At 46.9% G+C, this 17921-nt stretch overlaps 1 protein-coding gene across 7 annotated transcripts in view; it reads left to right on the top strand.

Moving 5' to 3' along the window:
• The window catches only part of LOC118786203 (R3H domain-containing protein 1-like), a 46617-nt gene that overhangs the window by 9254 nt on the left and 19442 nt on the right, over nucleotides 1-17921 (top strand). For 3 of the 7 annotated variants that reach the window (XM_036541297.1, XM_036541295.1, XM_036541300.1), the window contains exons 1-5: nucleotides 4906-5072; nucleotides 12692-12900; nucleotides 13791-14001; nucleotides 15427-15468; nucleotides 16004-16093. In XM_036541297.1, coding sequence (XP_036397190.1) covers nucleotides 13831-14001; nucleotides 15427-15468; nucleotides 16004-16093 — 303 coding nt within the window. In that variant the 5' untranslated portion in view covers nucleotides 4906-5072; nucleotides 12692-12900; nucleotides 13791-13830. Of the gene's footprint in view, nucleotides 1-4904; nucleotides 5073-12691; nucleotides 12901-13790; nucleotides 14002-15426; nucleotides 15469-16003; nucleotides 16094-17921 lie in introns of those variants that run through there. The other 4 variants (XM_036541301.1, XM_036541296.1, XM_036541299.1 and 1 more) reach the window with 4 other exon arrangements.

The raw sequence follows: 17921 nt of genomic DNA, 5'->3' as shown, positions 1-17921 counted from the left end.
TTTTCAGAGCATGCTCTCCAGCTCTGTGTGGTAGTCTGCTACGTTAGGAATACCTTCACTGTCTACAGCAGATGGATTGCTGTAGGTATTTTCCACATGATTGTAATTAGCTACATACGTTTTCACTGTTTTTTTTCTTTTCCTTTCTGAAAATTAAACTCTTGTCTCTGTATTGCAACCAGGAAAAATGAAGACATTAATCCTTATAAGATTTACTATTGTAACACATCATTGCATTGTCATTAGGTGTGGACCATGTACTTTGAAGTGTAGTGTAGTGAGTGAGTAAGGTCAGTTTGGATTGGAAATTCTATTACTTTTAGCCCTTAAAGAAAATTGAGATCAGACTATAGTTATTTCATATGGTTAGTAAGCATTCCTCAGGCCTACATCTTGGGATTTTAAAGGTGTGCAGTGGGGATCTGACTCCTTATATATGAAAATATTGTGTTAGTTAATTAGGTCTAGACAATATCTGAGTCACATAATTTAGGGCTGTTTTTTTTTCTTCAGGGAAGAAGCTGTTGCTAAGAAACATTTTCTACAACAAGGCTTTGGCGAAGAAAACAATTGGGCAAAGCTCTGTCATTTAGTGAAATGCCGGCTTGGCTCAGGTTGACTTGGGTCATAATTTGCTTGTAGATGAGGGATGTGCCTGGTCTGTTTCCCTGCAGTGTAAAAAGAATTCTCTGTGTGTAATCAATAGATAGGACAGGGGCCACTGGAAGAGGTCACTAAAGATGCCTGCTTCTGCCTTATTTGGATGGCCTCAGACATCTTCTACAACCTGCATTTTATTGAGTAACATATAAGCTGATGAGCATTCGAAGGTACATTACCTCCAGCACAGTTCCACGTGTCTTTTGCAACACAGCTGTTTAATGGATGATCACTCCTGATACACCCATGCCAGTTTAGGACGTGTGAACGGTCTACGCCTTCTTAAACTCTTTTGATATTGTGTTTACGCTTGACCGCAGATGTTTTTGTTGTTTTTTTTTCTTCTTCTTATTACTTTGACAGCTGGTAAAACTACACCGCAAGCAAAGTGAATATGAATACACCTGCTTGCTCCGCAGGTTCCCTCTTGCGTTTGACAGTGCGGGTGTGTTGTGCTGAAGAGTCACCGTGTCGCCGCTGCCTGACACATCCAGAGCTGGCGTCTGTCTGCAGCCCGGCGCTGTAATGAGGATGGAGGATTGTCAAGCGCACGGGAGCTCTGTCAGATCGACACTAGTAAATTCTCCTCTACCCCGAGGGAGCTCATTAGGATTTTTGTGTTATTTTTTCGGAGAGAATCGTGCCGGACTTGGACATCCTTGGGGAAAATGTAAATAATCGTATTTGTCACTTCTCAGAGAGCAAATTATATCGCAGGCCTTAATTATAAAGTGATGCCATTACGCCTCCTTTGTGATGCAAATGAACCGTTGGAGCGTGTGGAAGCTTCTCCTCGGAAAGCCTCGGTACCAGGTGTTGTCAGGCGCGGGGCTGGCGGCTTCTGAAAGCAGAGACAATGGTGCGGTTAAATACAGGCTTAGCTGCGGCTCTTTGACAGGTGATTTTTTTGAAATGTCAGGTGTAGCGCAGATTACCGTCATGCTATCGGAAAGAGACAGTGTGCTCTTTGTGCGGTATTGATTCGGTTATTTTTAAAGGCGGCGGGACGGTCGCGCGGCGGCTCCTTTGTGCGCGACGTGCAGGCTGCACAGCCGGTCCGAGCTGCCTCTCCCCGAGCCGTACCCGCGGGCCTTTGTCTGCGCTCGCCTCTGCCGGCAGCAGAGGAATTGATTCTCGCCGGGGCAGTGAGAGCGCCCCGCGGCCCCGCCGGAGACAGCCCAGGTGCCAGCAGCTGGTTAACGCCGGAAAACCGGGCCGGTCTGTGGATCGGTGGTGCTTTGCGGGGCCCTACGGAGAGGGGACCGCGTGTGACGGGGGGGGGGGGGGGGGGGTGAGGCAGAGCGTCTGCGGGAACGTTCTCGCCCGCGGGCAGGGGCGCGAGGCTAGCATCGTCGGCCGTCCCACACGCAGACCCGAGAACCCGGTTTCGTTCTCTTCCCTTAGGAGCGAGCGTTAGGGTTAGGGTTAGGGGTAGGGATGGAGCACACCTGTGCGTTCCCAGTTGATCCTTCTCATGGTTTACAGGAGCCAGACCACCTCAAAATACCTGGGCATGGTCGTATCTGACCTGACCTCAGGTTGAATGCAGACTTGGGACAGCTCAGGCTGCTGTTTAATAAGAGTTTTATTACCTCTGGCCCAAAGACAAAACCTGTCATTGCAGATTAAAATGGCAGCTATTACAGGGGCGTTCCTCCCCTCCTGATTAAACATGCTCTTTCAGTAGCGCGGCAACTTTTCATTCATCTCTGTTGATATACCGACCTACAGCACAGTGATCCTCTGAACTAAGGGCCTGTAATTAGCAGCGTAGTGACATGGCTCCTTATTTATGGTCAGTTTATGGTTATGATTTGTGAACGCGGAATTGCGAGCGACACACTAACTCTGTAGCTAATTGAATAACAAAGGAAGTCATTTTCTTCGGGGGAATGTCGGAGGATGGTGTGGGATGTGTGTGGATGTTGTATTAGCCTCAGAATTCCTCCTACCTTCATCTCTGTGCCATTGTGCTTTGTGAGCGATTTCTGCCCATCCGAACACAGCCGAGGTTTTAAAGCTGTGCCATTGTTCGGGGGGGTTTTATAACAAAATATCATGCCATTTCCCGTCTTGTGTGTTGCCCCATTTTCTCCCTGTCATTGTGTTGAGCTGGCTTAAGTCAGCACTAATCTGAGCCAAATCTCCCCCAACATGGGGTGCATTCACTAAATTAGCGCGGGTGAATTTTCCAAACTCGTACTTTCAGTATTCGCGTATTTGCACATTTGCCACGGATGTGTATGAATGTGAACAGCGTGAATTCGACAATGTAGCGCGCTGGCAGAGAGACCGACCCGGCGTGCAGTGTTGGAGTGTAAGTGCTGTCGTGGTAATGCTGTTAACGGGGTTTTAAATCCCCCCCCCCCCCCCCCCCCTCATCAGATCCCTGACCCGGCGGAGGCTCTTTATCCTGCATTTGCGCAAAGCACCTGCCTTCTGAGTAACGCGGGTTAACAGGATCCCGACCTGCGGCTTCCTGCGTTTATCAGGGATTGTGTGCAGCGATGCAAAGTGTTGCGCTGGTGTCGCAAGCTGAAGCTGCTTCATCTCCAGTCTGCGCATCAACTCCTGTTTCATTCAGGTCTTGTTTTCAGATCCCTCTGTGACACGCAGTGACACATGTGCCTTGGTGCCTACGCAGCATGCAAATTGCACTGATTGGTTAGCAGGACATTGACCTGGTCCATTCACTATCACCTGAGCAAAGTTTGCGTGGATGCTCAGTCCGTGTGGAGTCTGTCCCCTATCTTAAAATGACAGAAAAACCCCTTAAATAGCCACAATCGGGCAGATATTACCCAGATCAGTCCTTTCTTTAAAAAAAAGTGCCATCTGAGCTATAGCCCAATATTCAAATCATTGCTGCTGGGGGAGAGTGTATGCTCTGTAATTTCAGCCATTTAAGGAGTTGTCATCAAATATTAATACCAGGAGAAACGCTCAGGGGGAGGTTTAATCTAAAATGCAATACTGCCAGAGCTAATGCAACAATAACATTGTGGGACATGCACAGAAAACAAGCAATTTGTGCTTTTCAGAGCGCCTCTCCAGATTTGCTCACCTTCCCATTACGGGCACTTTGATTTATTTTAATTGCTCGCAAAGCAGCCTTTTTTGCCCGGCGTTCTGTAATGGTGTGATTCGGTGTGTTGTAATAGTATAAACAACTTAATGAAACTCTTTTTCTGACATTAAAACCTATTTTACGGGGACGTACTGGAGGCAGTTAACAGAGGAGCGGCCTAATGTCTCTTGAGAGCAGTGTGCTTCCCAAATAGTTCTTCCTGCTTTTTTTTTGTGATGCTGAAGGACAGCCTGCCTTCAGCTCGTGTGCTCCTGGTGCAGTCTGTGGCAGGGCCGGTCACTCTCAGAAAGTGCTGGCGTCTGTTGATCATGCAGTTCTGCGTAAACTAACAAAGCTAAACATATACATCGTGTAGGAAATATATTTTTTAAAAAGTATTTTTATTCTTGTTTTGGATTCCTCTGTAACTTGAGATGCGTTACTTCGGATGCTACCAAAATACTTATCACTTCGTCGTTTCGAAAGATATAGTTGAATTCTCCGTGTCAAATTAAAGTTAAACCTGTAAAGTTCCCGGTTTCCAATTTTTCTATTGATCTACCGTTGATTTACAGAGGTTATATGAGGTGAAAGTGAATTTTAAACAGTTGTATTCTCCATAGACCATTCACCATAGACAGCTTTCATTTCGGTATCTTGATAACCGTTTCATCTTTATATCCAGCCTTATTAGTTTCTGTACTGTTCACATCTTATTAATTGTGTAGTTAGCCTTTCATTTTGTGTCTTTATTTTACACTCAGTATCCAGTGTGTGTGGTGCGTGTGTGTGTATGTGCGTGAGTGAAAGAGAGAGTGTGTGTGTGTGTGTGTGTGTGTGTGTGTGTGTGTGTGTGAGAGGACCATGTCTCCCTCTGTGGCTCCACTCTGAGGGAGGCAGCTCTAGCTTGCAATCCCCCCCCAATCCCCCCCCCGTGTGTGTGTGTGTGTGTGTGTGTGTGTGTGTGTGTGTGTATGTGTATGGGGGGGGTGCGCGTTTCACACAGCCCCTCTCGCTCGCTCTCCCTCCTCCAAGTCTTTCTGCGCTGCTGGGCTGCTGAATTGCTAATGAAGAGCTCAATTTAGCCAGTGATGCAGTGCGAGCGGCCGGGCGCTCTGAGTGGCTGGGCCGGCGCTGACATCACGCAGCCCAGCTGTTGATTTGGCGCTGTCTCCGAGGCTCGGCCGAGTGCCGTGACGATGGGCTCTAGCGGGTAGGCTCAGACGAGCGCGCGCCGCAGAGAGGGCTGCTTCAGGAGCGGCGACTTCCACAGCCAATGCCGCCGCTGGTACTATGGAAACTAAACCTCTAACCAATGGAGATAATGGAGGCGACTATGTGGCAGGTACGTCGGCCCCCCTCTCCTGAGCGAGCCAGCGAGTTTGCAGTGTTCAGTAACGGGAAATTCAGGAACAGGGCTGCTAAGACCTAAGAGGCAGAAAACAGTTATTTCGCCGCCGTCCTCATGAGTGTTACACAGTGTTATACTGCAGCAGTTGATATTTGAAGTGTGGGAAATTATAGGTTTTGCTGTTTAAAGTTTGCTGGTATAGTGATGGTTTGCAGAAGCTTATAGGTGCAGCATTTTGCAAAGATGTGACTTGCTGTGCATTTCTTTAATAAAAGTGATCTGCATGATTTAGCGCGTCGAATTTCTTTGGCTGATGGCCGTTAAGTTCCCACGTAAACCTGGTTATTTGTTCGGGGTTTTAGAGGACCCGGTGTACTGGGTGAGAAGAGAGGCAGTGAGCGTTCTTCCCTGCAGAGATGCTGAAGACATCTCTGCGCTCGGACTCGAGCTGTTCAGTCGCTCTCTGAATCAGTCATTCCGAAAGGGGACATTCAAGCCCCCCTGTAGCTCTGAGAATGTCTCCTGGGGCACCTGGGAAGATCGTCATGTTGTAGTTTTGTGTAGTGATTTTTGCTGCTTGGGTTTCTGCAGTTCACAGCTATCCACACTTGTTCAGTAAATTAAACATTTACCACGATGAGCACAAATACAGTAATAATGCAATAATAATGCAGTTTAAAGATTTTGCATGTTGACACAGTAGCATGGTTTTGGAGCGTTCAGCTGAGTCCAGTGCAGCCGTTTTTAGATTCATTTCAGTGATAATGTTTGGTGGGAAGGTTTACTCACAATGGTAGTTGATCGTAATATGGCAATACAATAAGTAGCTCCTGTTCTTATGAAGCAACCATATGTGATTTGGGATTAACTGAAGAACCTGAGATTCATAGCAAGTTGCCTCTTGTACAGCCGCTATCTGAACAAATTGGATATGCAGGCAAGCAATGCCGTAGATTTGAACTCTGGGATTTTACGGCTAAATTCAGTGCTGTTATGCAGTCATGCTGGGGCGCCTCACCGATCTGCCATTATCGGATGTGTTCTTTTGTTGTTTAGAGGCTAATTAACTAATAAGCCATTAAGGAACTGGCATTGTGTATAGCTGTGTTTTATTTGTAGTCAGCAGTTTCATATCAGCTTCACAGGTGTTTCAGCAAATGTAAATTTAATGGCTCTGCTGAGGTATTATTATTCCACTATACATCGTGCCTGCAGTATTAGACCTTCATATATTTGCTAATAGTTTGGCTGTAATTGCACTGACTCCTGTTCTTGAAACGTACCTTAGGGGACCATTAGCGAATCATTTCCATGCTAAGTGCGCTGTGTAGAATCATTTGTTGTGCATTGCTGCCCGCGTTCAGGCGGTATCGGTTCCTGGAATCGTTAATGTGATTTCCTACAAATAGGGCAATCAAGTCCTCAAAAGTGGGACAAGGTTAAAGCAGGGCTTTAACTCAGCTGCTCACCCAGCACCCGTGGGTATGTGTGCATGTAGACTCCCAAAGACTGTTTCAATACAGTGTAAACATAGCAAATTTAAAGTAATTAGAAATGATATGTAATAATAGCACATGTTGCTGGTGTGAGCAGATTTACTGATGGATATGGTGCACAGTGTTTTTTTTTTTCCCTTTTCTTTGTGTTGTGAATTTTACAGAGTCACAATGATCAGCGCTAAGCTGAAGAACAAGTCTCACTTTGAGCCCCGAAGTAACGTGGAATTGATTGCGTTTAACGTAACCGTGGAACAAGACTAATCACGTTTACATTTAAAAAAAAAGGAGGGAATTACTGTCTTATGAAGACAATTAAGCTCCGCGTTAGTGGCGGCGGTAATAACCCCGACAGGAAAAATTCTCATTGTCAGACAGCGATACGTGGCGTGTTGGGGAGCCGGAGGGGGCTGCTCGGCGGAGCGCGGAGATTTCCTCCGCAGCTTCGTCTCGCCTTCACATCTCTCTCTCCACTCCCCCCCCCCCCCCCCCCCCCCCGTTTGATTCTCATTTAACACAGGCGACGCTTCACCCGGAGAGTTCCGTTTCTCGTAATTCATACTTCCACTTACATATAAGAGCGTGGAGGTTGGAGGTGGTTTTGCCGTGTTGGAAATTCGGTTCCAGTTCACGGGGTGGAAAACGCACATCCGCACCCCCCCCCCTTTCTCCACCAGGTCAATCTAGAGAAAGCCAGGTTAGCGGAGCGGGAAGGTTGAGATATCCCAGATTAGATACAGAATGTTATTACAGTGGCTAAGTGAGCAGAGCCGTGCGGCACATTGTACACGCCTTCAGCCATCACCATGCGAAAACGTATCGCATCCCGCTGTTTCTGTTCTGCTCTGATGCAAGCCAGCTGTCCATCACTAATAAAAATAATTGGCTCCATCTATAACAATAGATGGGTCCGTACTGACGGGGGCCGTATTAATAAAGAAAGCTGCTTTCTGCTGGTGCTATTCCCCCCCCCCTTTGCAGTATCTGGTTTATAGATCGAGGAGATAATACAGAACATGCTTTTAAAGTGAAAAAGCAATCCACAAGATGATTTATGAGGTAAATTTCATTAATGCGATAGCCTCTTTCATATCTTGCCGTCACCTGAGTCCCGGCATTTTCTTTTGAAGACAAAGGTGAGATTGAGGCCATCTGTGTTTGAAAAGGATTGGACGATAATTATAATGTTGCCTGTATTAATTCAAGTAAAGTAACATTCGAACAAATATGTTTTATGGTTACATTTTCAGAAAGATTCTGTAGACTGATTGCACCAAATTGTAAATTACCGATACGAGTTAAACATTTTGAAATGTTATGAGGAGAGCATATTCTCTTGGATACATTATGACGTGAGTAATGAGGAAATGCCATCTATGTATGACTGAATAGGTGTACATTTAGGTTATGTTATTATTTATATTCTGCTCGAGCAAAAATGTTGACAGGCACAGTATTTGCACCTCTAAATTAGCCCGGAATAGCGAGATGTCTGCCAAAGTGGATGATAATTACAGTGTGAACTCCAGACAGGTGCCTCTCTTTTGCCTGTTAAACTCCTTTAATGAACGAATGTGGGGAGGAATAAACCTTTATATTTTGTTTGCGGGAGCCAGATGGCGCAAACCATTTATTTGTTTAGCGCTGACAAAATCAGTAGCTCCAGGTGTCACGAGTGGACAGGACTACAGATGTCATTGTATGATTTGAATTTTGGAGGATTGATGGATCGTGGGGCGGGGGGATTGTGTTCATGCCAACGATGCTGTAGGTTTTTAAAACCGAAAATGATGAGAATGCCAAGCGGATGGTCAATCCCTAGATTGACCCGGTCACTGTCACGCCATGTGTAACCAGCTCTACGGCGGAGATATTGTGCGGAGATTAATTGGAGCGTGTTTGAGCTTGCGGGTCTGATCTGAGCCTGGGATCCGCTGTCCCTTTAGCCTGCCCGCCGTATGCTGGCTAATTAACTATAAACACGGCTCGCGAGGTGCCCGGCCGTGCCCACAGCTGCTCACTCTCCGGCCAGAGCGGATCATTTCTTTGTAATTGTGCAGTGAGCTGAGAGAAAAAAGAAACTGCAGCAAGCAGCACTTGACACAGATTACTGCCATTTTGGCTCTGGAAGGACGTCCCGCTCAGATTTGTGTCCTTCGGTAACGGGCAGAGATGCCTTGCGTTCAGCGGTCCCCAAAGCCGTCACCCCCCCGCTGTGAGTTCCACTGCATAAGCTGTATCCGCTAGCCTTAAGGCGGCGAAAGGGCGGGTGTTTGGCATATCAAATAAAATCAAATCAGATCGTATAAATAAAAAATGAAGTTGCGGAAGTGTCGTGTGATGCAGGGCCGGTGAGCCTGTGCTGTCTGTCCCACATATCTGCTCTGCTGGCACCGGCCCCTTCCTGCCGCCCTCTCTGAAGTCTTCAGCAGAGGGGGAGAATGCTTTCCGGCCATTGGTGATCCAGTGGTGCAGCGACTCTATCTGTGTTATACCCAGCGTGGGGGCGTGGGAGGGAAAGGTCACTTTTCGGAAGGGGGCGGCAGGCGTGGGTGGCCTCGCTCACCGCAGCACTGGATGTAAAAAAAAAAAAAAAAAAAAAAAAACGCCCTCTTGTGCATTCCAGAGAAGCCATTTTCCACTCCCTTTAAAAACATAATTATCCTTGAGTGGTCCGTTTAGAGAAGGGGAAACATGCAGATGAATGCTGTCGCACCGCCAGCGGCTGGCCCTCTGACCCCGCTGTAGATTTTTCTGAATTAATTGTGAGGACGTGTAGGGCTTTGGAACCGCCGTTCCGCGTCTGGCCTTTTCCTGGGGCTACAACCGCTGTTCTGTCTCCACTTCTGCGCATCCTTTCAGAAACAGACTCCCTCCACAGATTTTTTTTTTTTCGCTCACCAAACATTTTGCCCCTGGAACATCCTATATTTGTTCTTATGTGTTAAAGTTGATAATTTTACCTGCTTCAAAACAATTTATGTTCTAGACTCAAAGAATAGAATTAAGTATATGATACCAGATAATAATGATTGAAATTAGTGTACTGCTTCAAATGAACTTTTTAGCTAACCCTTTTTACAACGCCGACAAATGGATTTCTTTTCTATTTGACCAGTTTGTATACCAGATGACATGAGAAGATGTCTGTATTTTTGCTGCCCATTATTATGAGGTAATGTTAATTTGAGGTAATGGATTTGATGTTAATGTATTTGAGGTAATGGAGAAATGCAAAATGGTTTCTCTTTGTGAGACAGTGGCAAATATAAAGGATAGATATGATAGATAGGAGAAGAGGATAAAGCTCTCCTCCTTGATGAGCCTGGCTGATGTGAGCTAATGACAAGGCGTTGGGATACATAGGCAAGCCATTTTGAACTTTTCACTAGGGCTGCACAATATAGCCGTCGTGATATATCGAATAGCTATTTTTAGTGCAATAACGGCTACCCCCCGGTCTGTGGAGTTAGGTTTCTTCCCGTATTGTTTTCCCTTTAGTCATACCTGATGCGGGAGCACACCTCCAGTTTTCCAAGGCAATGTGAAATGCTTCCGGGGGAAAGAAGACACCACTCGTATCTATTCAATGTTGATATCACAGCAACAGCACTATGCTACTTCCGTGTGGTAGGTAGAAACACATGGCTACAAAGATAAAGAGCGAAAACATATATGTGTTTTTCAAAGCTAATAGGTAAGTTAACCAACATATAGATACAAGTGATATTTTTCTGCCCCGGAAACATTTCACTGAACTTTGGGGGTGTGCTCCCACATCAGGTATGACTAAAGGGGAAAAAAATACGGGAATTAACCTAACGCCACATACCGGGAATAACTGTTATTGCGCTAAAAATAGCTATTCGATATATCGCGACGGCTATTTCTTGCAGCCGTACTTTTCACAACACAATTGGCACTGTATGTGTGACTGTAGCCAGCCAGCAGGTCATTGATGGGAGTAGCAGGCTGTATGACAGTATAGCACAGGCTGAGACCAGTGTGACGAACACCTCAGTGAGAACGCTCGTGTGATAGGCTCCATGTTCATTTCCTCCCGCAAAGCCGAGCTTGCCTCTGGCCATGCCGTGCTGGCAGTGCTGTTGGTGCAGATGCTCCCTCTCACCTGGACTTTCTTGATTTTCTTTTCTTCCTTGTAACTTGTCTGGTCAGCGTATTCCTTTTCATTTTGGTTGGATGCACAAAGTATGTGGAGTCACCAGGGAATGAGGAGCATTGCCACATTTATCACCTATCAAAGAGGCTGAGCCAGCAAACGACTCCCCCCTCCGGGGATTTTAGCGCTGGTGCAACTCGCGGGAATGTTTTATGAGGCACACAAAGTGTGTGCAGGTAGTGATTTGCAATCATGATTATCAGGTACAGATATATATGTATAGTTAAATCTGCAATTCTGACTACAAAATGGAAATACGCAATTTGAAAGAATTTACATTATGTGGTCAAAATTGCAGATTTAATTATACAAATGTATCCCTACCTGATAGTCATGACTTTTTGATTCCACGTTTATTTTTGCAGCATACGGAGTCCACTTATCTGAAAGTATAGTGAAAAGTTCCTGCCAGCACTGGTGTAGTGGAACAGATACTGCAGGAAAGGCCTTTTCGAAGAGGCTGGACTCTGATAACACAAGGCTCAGGCGCCTCCTCTTTTCGCAGTAAAATGGGAGTTTGAATCAGACCCAGGTGGAAAAGGAGAGCGGGCTGTCTTTGTGTCCTCCTGGTGATGGGGGCGACTCTGACGGATGGGGGGGCCAGCACTGCAAACGGACTAATGCAGAGCGTGTGTGTGTGTGTGTGTGTGTGTGTGTGTGTGTGTGTGTGTGTCCCCACCGTTGCCGCCCCACGCTGTGGCCCCCAGAGTGAGATCTCATGAATCCCAATCAGCCAGACCTCTCTGCGGCATTAATAATGCATGCTGTATTAGCTCCATTAGTGAGATAAATATGCTACGCTGTCAGGGCGTAGTGTTTATTTTGCTGTGCCATTGGAGGGCTGGGAGGGATTTAATGCTTTAGTCTGAGCATAGGCCTTTTGAAAAGGATGTTCTCTTTGTTTTAATAAACCCGGCTGAGTTTACCAGCTGTGTTTGCCTATGCTGTCTTCTAAGGTGCCATTTTATTGATTACGTCCGTGGGATTATTGCCCGTGTGCTGTATTAAAGGCGAGGGGGTTGGCTTCTCTCTGGCCTTGTATTTGAACCACCCGTGCATCTGCCATGGCTGCTATCCAGGAGAAGAGCTCAGTTCATCCAGGGCTTAAGGGCGATGGAGGGGGTTGTTAAACAGATTATAATGTGAGCTGGAATCTGTTTGACCTTTGGCCAGCGTGTCTCGCATGACGTCCAGGCAAGGCAGGAGCCAGGACCTCCCCTGCAAAGTGCCAGGTCCTCCTGTGAGAGAGAGCGCTTCACGCAGAACAGGAGAGAGTGTTCCTCTGGTTACAGGTTGTGCCTTTAGATTCTTACACATGTGAGGAGTTTGAAAAGGGTGTGAGATGTTCCATGGTGGCTGGTCAAACTTTCCGCTCTCCCCTTGTGCTGCTCCACTCATTGGGGTGGTCGTTTGTCACCTGGGAGTACAGATGTATAGTGCTAGAGCACGGATGTATAGTGTATAGCGAAGTGGTACACAGTCTGGGCTGGAACAGCACTGTGACCCCATCCTCCTTATGCTGAGGATTGTGAGGGTCTGGATGTGTGGCTCTTGTTTCCTTGCTGTAAACTATCAGAAAGCGTTCAGAAAGGTCGAGGCACCAGCTATGAGGCTTTGTCATCCCAGAGAGGCAAATGGGTCTTACCCAGGAAGACCACTCCCCCCCACACACATACACCCACAGACGGACAGACAGACACACACACACACACACACACACACACACACACACACACACCCCTTTCTGAGAAGCCTGGCCCACCGGGTTCCTCTCAGTGACCTTTCTACAGGTGTTTATGGGCCCAGCCTGGCACCGTGCCCTCCCTCCTCCCACCCCATGCCAGTGGCCCTCCGTCAGCTTTCAGACCGGCAGAAACCGAAGAGCGCCCCCTAACCCCACGACTCTCCTGTGTTCCTCCTCTCTCCCCACACGGCAGGTCTCTGAGGGGCATGAGCGGCTTGTTGGAGGGCAGCGCTGTTCTGACCTGGACCCAGTGCTGGTGACAGGGACATGGGACTCTCCCCCAGAGCTTCCAGCAGGCTCAACACAAGCGACAAGCCGTCTGACAGCATCGAAAGGGACCCCGGGTTCGTCCTTCTCACCAGCGGGAAGCCACCTCAGGCCCAGCACCGCAAAGCACATCAGGTAGGACATAACAGTAAAGGGAATGCCCCCCCCCCCCCCCCCGACTGAATGAATGTGTGGAAAGCAAAGGCCGGTCAGGTCCACGTGTCCAGGGAAAGCACCTTCACCTGGGCAGAGGCAAAGCTGAGGCTCCTTGGCCTCTCCTTAGTCCTACATCACCACACTTTACCCTTTGAGGAACTATGGTGAGAAATGGCTACTTTCTTCCCAAAGTTAAGAAACTGCTACTTTTTCCCAATACTTACACATCCACCATACATTTGAGTGGTACTGATAGTCAGTGAAAAAAAAAAATGCCAGTCAATCCTAAGAAAAATGTAAGGCCCTGTCAAATTAAAATTTAAAACAGTTAAGGCTTGTACACAGTGCAGATATATTGATTAGAAAGTTGAGAGCCTAAAGGAAAGTTAAGGGTATCACTCTGGAGTCTGTTCACACGCTTATTTCAGTTTTCCACTCTGTGACTCTGGAGTGTTCACACTCATTTCAGTCACACCTTGTTAGTGTGTGACTGGACACATCGGATGTGCTGAGATATCATTAGCACATCTGTGTGCATTTCACTGTATTTTGCCAGTAGCTGTCATGCAAAGTTATAACTGTACAGCTCTAGCTGAAACACATTAGTAGAGTACAAATTGAAAGTTTACATTACAATCTTCCAAATTATTTCCACAAGATTGCCATGGGATATATATTATACAATACACGTAACAGCATTGATTTAATGCGTTGATGGAAACGTTGATGAACTCCGCCTTCTTCAGCTGCTCACCTGGAATTCTAACATGATCATTTCTCCTTCCTTTCAGGGATTGTGCTGCTTGTAAGCTGTTTTATGCTGGTGAAGCATGATCCTTATGGTAAAACTGTGTTCGTCTCTCTTCTAGGTTCCAGGCATTTGGTAGAAGCTCCAAGTAACCTTCTCTAATGAGGATGTCTGATACTGTCACTGTAAAGGAAACGACTGAGACAATGAGAGGTTTGGAGACAGAGGCGGGCGACTCTACACCAGGAGACAGCCTGACGAAGTCAGAAAGCCAGGATCAAACAGAGCCCGAGAAGGAGGAAGGCTGCTGTGATAGCAAGAACCAAGTGCAGGTAAACGGTGACACATACAAGTTGTAGTCAATATGAGAAGTGCCACCCGCTCTCTGCCACTTGTTCAGGAAACCTGTTTAATAATACAGCTGGATTTGTATGTAACGGCCTCTGTGATACAGGAATTTATTGGAAGCATTCAGGCAGGGAAATACTGACGAGAGCTGATCATAACGTAATTGAGTTCAGTTACTGTTGAGGTGTGCAGCCGTATTGAAATCGAAAAGCTGAGCTATGGAAAGGTTACGAAAGCTATGAAAACTACGAAACCTTTTGAAACTGGTAAATCTCTTAACTCCCTTCAGTTTTGTCTGTGAAGTTCCCTTGTCTCTAAAGGTTAGCGTGTATCACTGTGACGGATGTTGCATGAATAGTAAACTTGGGACCGTGCTGTTTCGTGCCTTCCTTCTTAAGAGTGCTGGCTTTTTGAGACTCTCGCATTCTCTCGGCGAAGATCTGTGGAGATTTTGTGGAAAATTGCTTTTCCGCTGTCCCTGAGGAAAGGTGACGGACGGGGTAATAAATGCGGGAGAGCGAGGCAGCGGCCGGGCCGGGCCAAGGCGGTTGCAGCCAAGAAAAGGAAGCCAGATAATCTTGTTCTCAAATCCGAGCTTATCCGCAAACTTCCTCTGTGTCATCCAGGGCGAGGCAAGGAGCCAGTGACTTCTGCCTGCGCCTCTGTCACTTTGCTGAGCGTGACAGCCGGCAGGGCCTGTCGGCGGCCCTGTTTCACTTCACTCGGGCCGGTGTCTTCATTTTCCAACATCCCGGTGCCGCTCTGAACTTGTACGTCTTTTCCTTAAAGAATCCCACAGGCAGGTCCCAGGTCCTCTGTAAAGGGTTCTGCCTGTCCAGTTCGCTTGCCTTCGCTTAGTTTAGCTCTCCAGTTCCAGCCCCGTTTGCTTTGAGCAGACTACCGCAGAGCGCAGCTCTCAAATACTGCTTTAGAAGGCACGTGACCCACGCAGCGGGAGGCCGCTCCGCTTCCCTCAGCCTCCCGAGGACAGAGCATCTGTGCGCCCTGCGGAAGAGGCCTGCAACGCCGCGCCGCCAAGCTCGCCGTCCGAAACGTGACTACGGCACAGGCTGCTTCTGCATGTTTTCGCGCGGAACGAGGGAACGCCGGCAGGTGTTCCGGGCTATCGCTGCCAAGGGAAAAACACGGGATAAACTGAAACTGAAAATGTCCTCTGAAATCGGTGTGATACACTGAGCGGTCCGTAAACGAACAATGAGAATCGCGCATGCTAAACATGAATTCTGTTCTCTTCTGCTTGCTAGGGACTGTTTTCAGGTATTATCTTGTGGTGTGCAGGTGTATATTTGCCATCTTGGTCAGTGAGTTCATGTGTTTTTGTTATGGAACTTGCGTGAAAGCTGCCAGACGTTCTGGTATTTTAAACCTTTGTCTTGCCCACTGCACAGCGGCAAACGCAAACACCCGGACAGACAGGGAAGAGCTCCAAGGTATAGTAGAGTGGCATGTTTAGAAACGTACTTTTGCTTGATGGCTCCTTGTTCTTTTTTTTCCACTAGCTGTGTAAAGTCAGAAGTAATTGTTTTATTCATATATGGTCTTGCCTGTGCTACATTTTAACAGGATGCACCTGCTTTAAATTATAATAATTTTTTGTCTATAATTTCAATTTGAAAGGAATGCGTTTGTGTCAGATTGCAACTTTTTTGTAGTTTTTTTTTTTGTGCCTTGGTTATTTTGTAAATGATTTTCAGATGTTCAAGAACAGTAAGTCAAATAAATTGAGGACAAGATGTAAACCAGTGCTCCAAGCAGCCACATCGAGACCCGTGGCCCACTTGGAATGGTGTCCATGCACGTCTTGAGCTCTGAAAATTCTCCCTGAGCGTTGCTGTGCTTGCACGGGATTGTGGGTCTTGGTTTGTTTTTTTTTTTCGGAACTGTGTCTATGCGCTTCGTTTGTGGTGAAACTCTACCTGCACTTTCTGAACATGACTGTCTTTAACCATCAGTACTCTCCCCCAGTCTAACGCAAAGTTAAAGTTAGTTCGGAGCCTGGCTGTTTGCGAAGAATCCTCTCCTCCCCCTATTACTGAACTGCCACGAGAACACCAGGTAAACCTCAAGACCACCCTTCGAGTCACTGAGGCTCATTGCACTAATGTAGAGTGCCATTTCATGAAGCCAGACGTAACCAGCGAGAACATTGCTTTCATTGCAGCACCATTCAGTTTCATAATGGAGGGATTTTATATTTCTGCACTGCTTTCTGCTGTCCGTATGTGTTCTGATTACACGCATCCATCATCTACAGAATGTGCCTTTTCCAGATGTCAGCTGTAGAAAGGTGTGGACGTGTTTATTGGCGTTCTGTGTATGTTTGGGTAAGACATGAAGTAGGTTTCTGTGCAGGAGTGACCTTTCTCTGATCTCCAATAGCTGTGCATTTAATAGTTTTTTTTTTTTCCTTTCACCCCAGTCTAGACAGAGCTAGACTTGAGGGAGAAAACTGCTATGATAACAGACTGCAAAACATACTCATGCTGAAGCCGAGATGCTTGTTTTCCTGCCCGCGCGGTTTTTCAGTTTGTTTTCGTTCGTAGTCTGTTCTGTTTGTCAGAACAGATTTCGCCGTGAAGAGATTGTGTAGACGTTTCAAGGAGCAGTATCTAGATGCTCTAGCATCAAAAATGAATTAAGGCAAGGCCTACTCTCTGAAAATCTGCATATGGATTTATAAAATTGCCACTTAATTGTATTGTGATGCTAAATCCAGATTTGTAAAACATGTAGTTTTGGCATTTTTGCCTTTTTCCAACCATGTTTCTGTGATCACCAATTGATCTACTTTCACCATGACATACTCTGCACTTGCGTGAGCACAGGCAAGTCAGACGCAATCCCTCGATACACCCACACGACAAAACATCTTTTTCTCACTCCAAGTCCCACAGTGCACTACGGTGAAGTGGGCACTAATTGGAGGACAGCTGCCATTCTGCTGACATCACTAAGCAACTCACAGAGTGGCAGAATGAAACCAGTTTGTTTCGCTGCTATGGCTCCTGGGCCGTGCTGGCAGATGACACGGCCAGTTTCAAACCCAGGCCATGAGGCTCAGTCCGCACTCAAAGACGAGCTTTGCTGACGGAGAGACTCTGAAGCCCTACAATACGGACTTTTAATGGACTTCCAGATAACTTACTCACCTGAGTGTAATTAAACATCAGTCCAGAGATTGTGATTAACATCTTGCTGTTCTCAGTGTTCTCATTCCCAAACCACAGTGTGATACGGAATATTTATCCTGTGCCTTATATGTGTAAGGAATGAAATACGTGAATATTCAAACTGTATTGATAGCGTATGGATATTTTACTTAATTCCATTTTTATCCAACCTTTTTTTGTGAAAATGTTGATTCCTTGCCTATGTTTAGGAATGGGATATGCCTACATCCGTGAATCTGCGGTTCCCTCCTTGACAGCGAGGTTTAGGACAGGTTTTCCAATCTCCGCTGCGCCCTGTGACTGTCAGCGGTGGCACAAATCCCTTTCCTTGTGAGAGACACACCAGGCAGTCTTCACAGGGTGCAGAGTGAAAGACTCGTTTAATCTGATTCCTGCCTTTGAATGGAGTTCGGTCCGCAGCGAAAGCCTTTCTATCGCGGTTATTCTCTCCGCGGCTCCGTGAGGCGGCATTAGCGAGCCGCAGCTCCCCTCAAAGCTTTTCCGCGGGGGGGCTGAGCGCGGGGTAGATCAGTAAGGCAAACACGGCAGCTTCCCCGACAGAGCCAGCGCTTCACCACAGCTCCTTCGGCATTGTGTCCCGCGCCCCCTCCTTTGTTCTCCGCCTGAAAGCGGGGAAGCTTAGGTTTTCCGCCCAAGATCTGTAACCGGAGGGGAAGCAGAAAGCCAGGCAGCCGGGTGCCGCGGTGGGAGGG

The sequence above is a fragment of the Megalops cyprinoides genome, chromosome 11 (genome assembly GCF_013368585.1).
Source record: "Megalops cyprinoides isolate fMegCyp1 chromosome 11, fMegCyp1.pri, whole genome shotgun sequence".
NCBI lineage: Eukaryota > Metazoa > Chordata > Actinopteri > Elopiformes > Megalopidae > Megalops > Megalops cyprinoides.
This window is presented reverse-complemented; position numbering and strand designations above follow the sequence as displayed.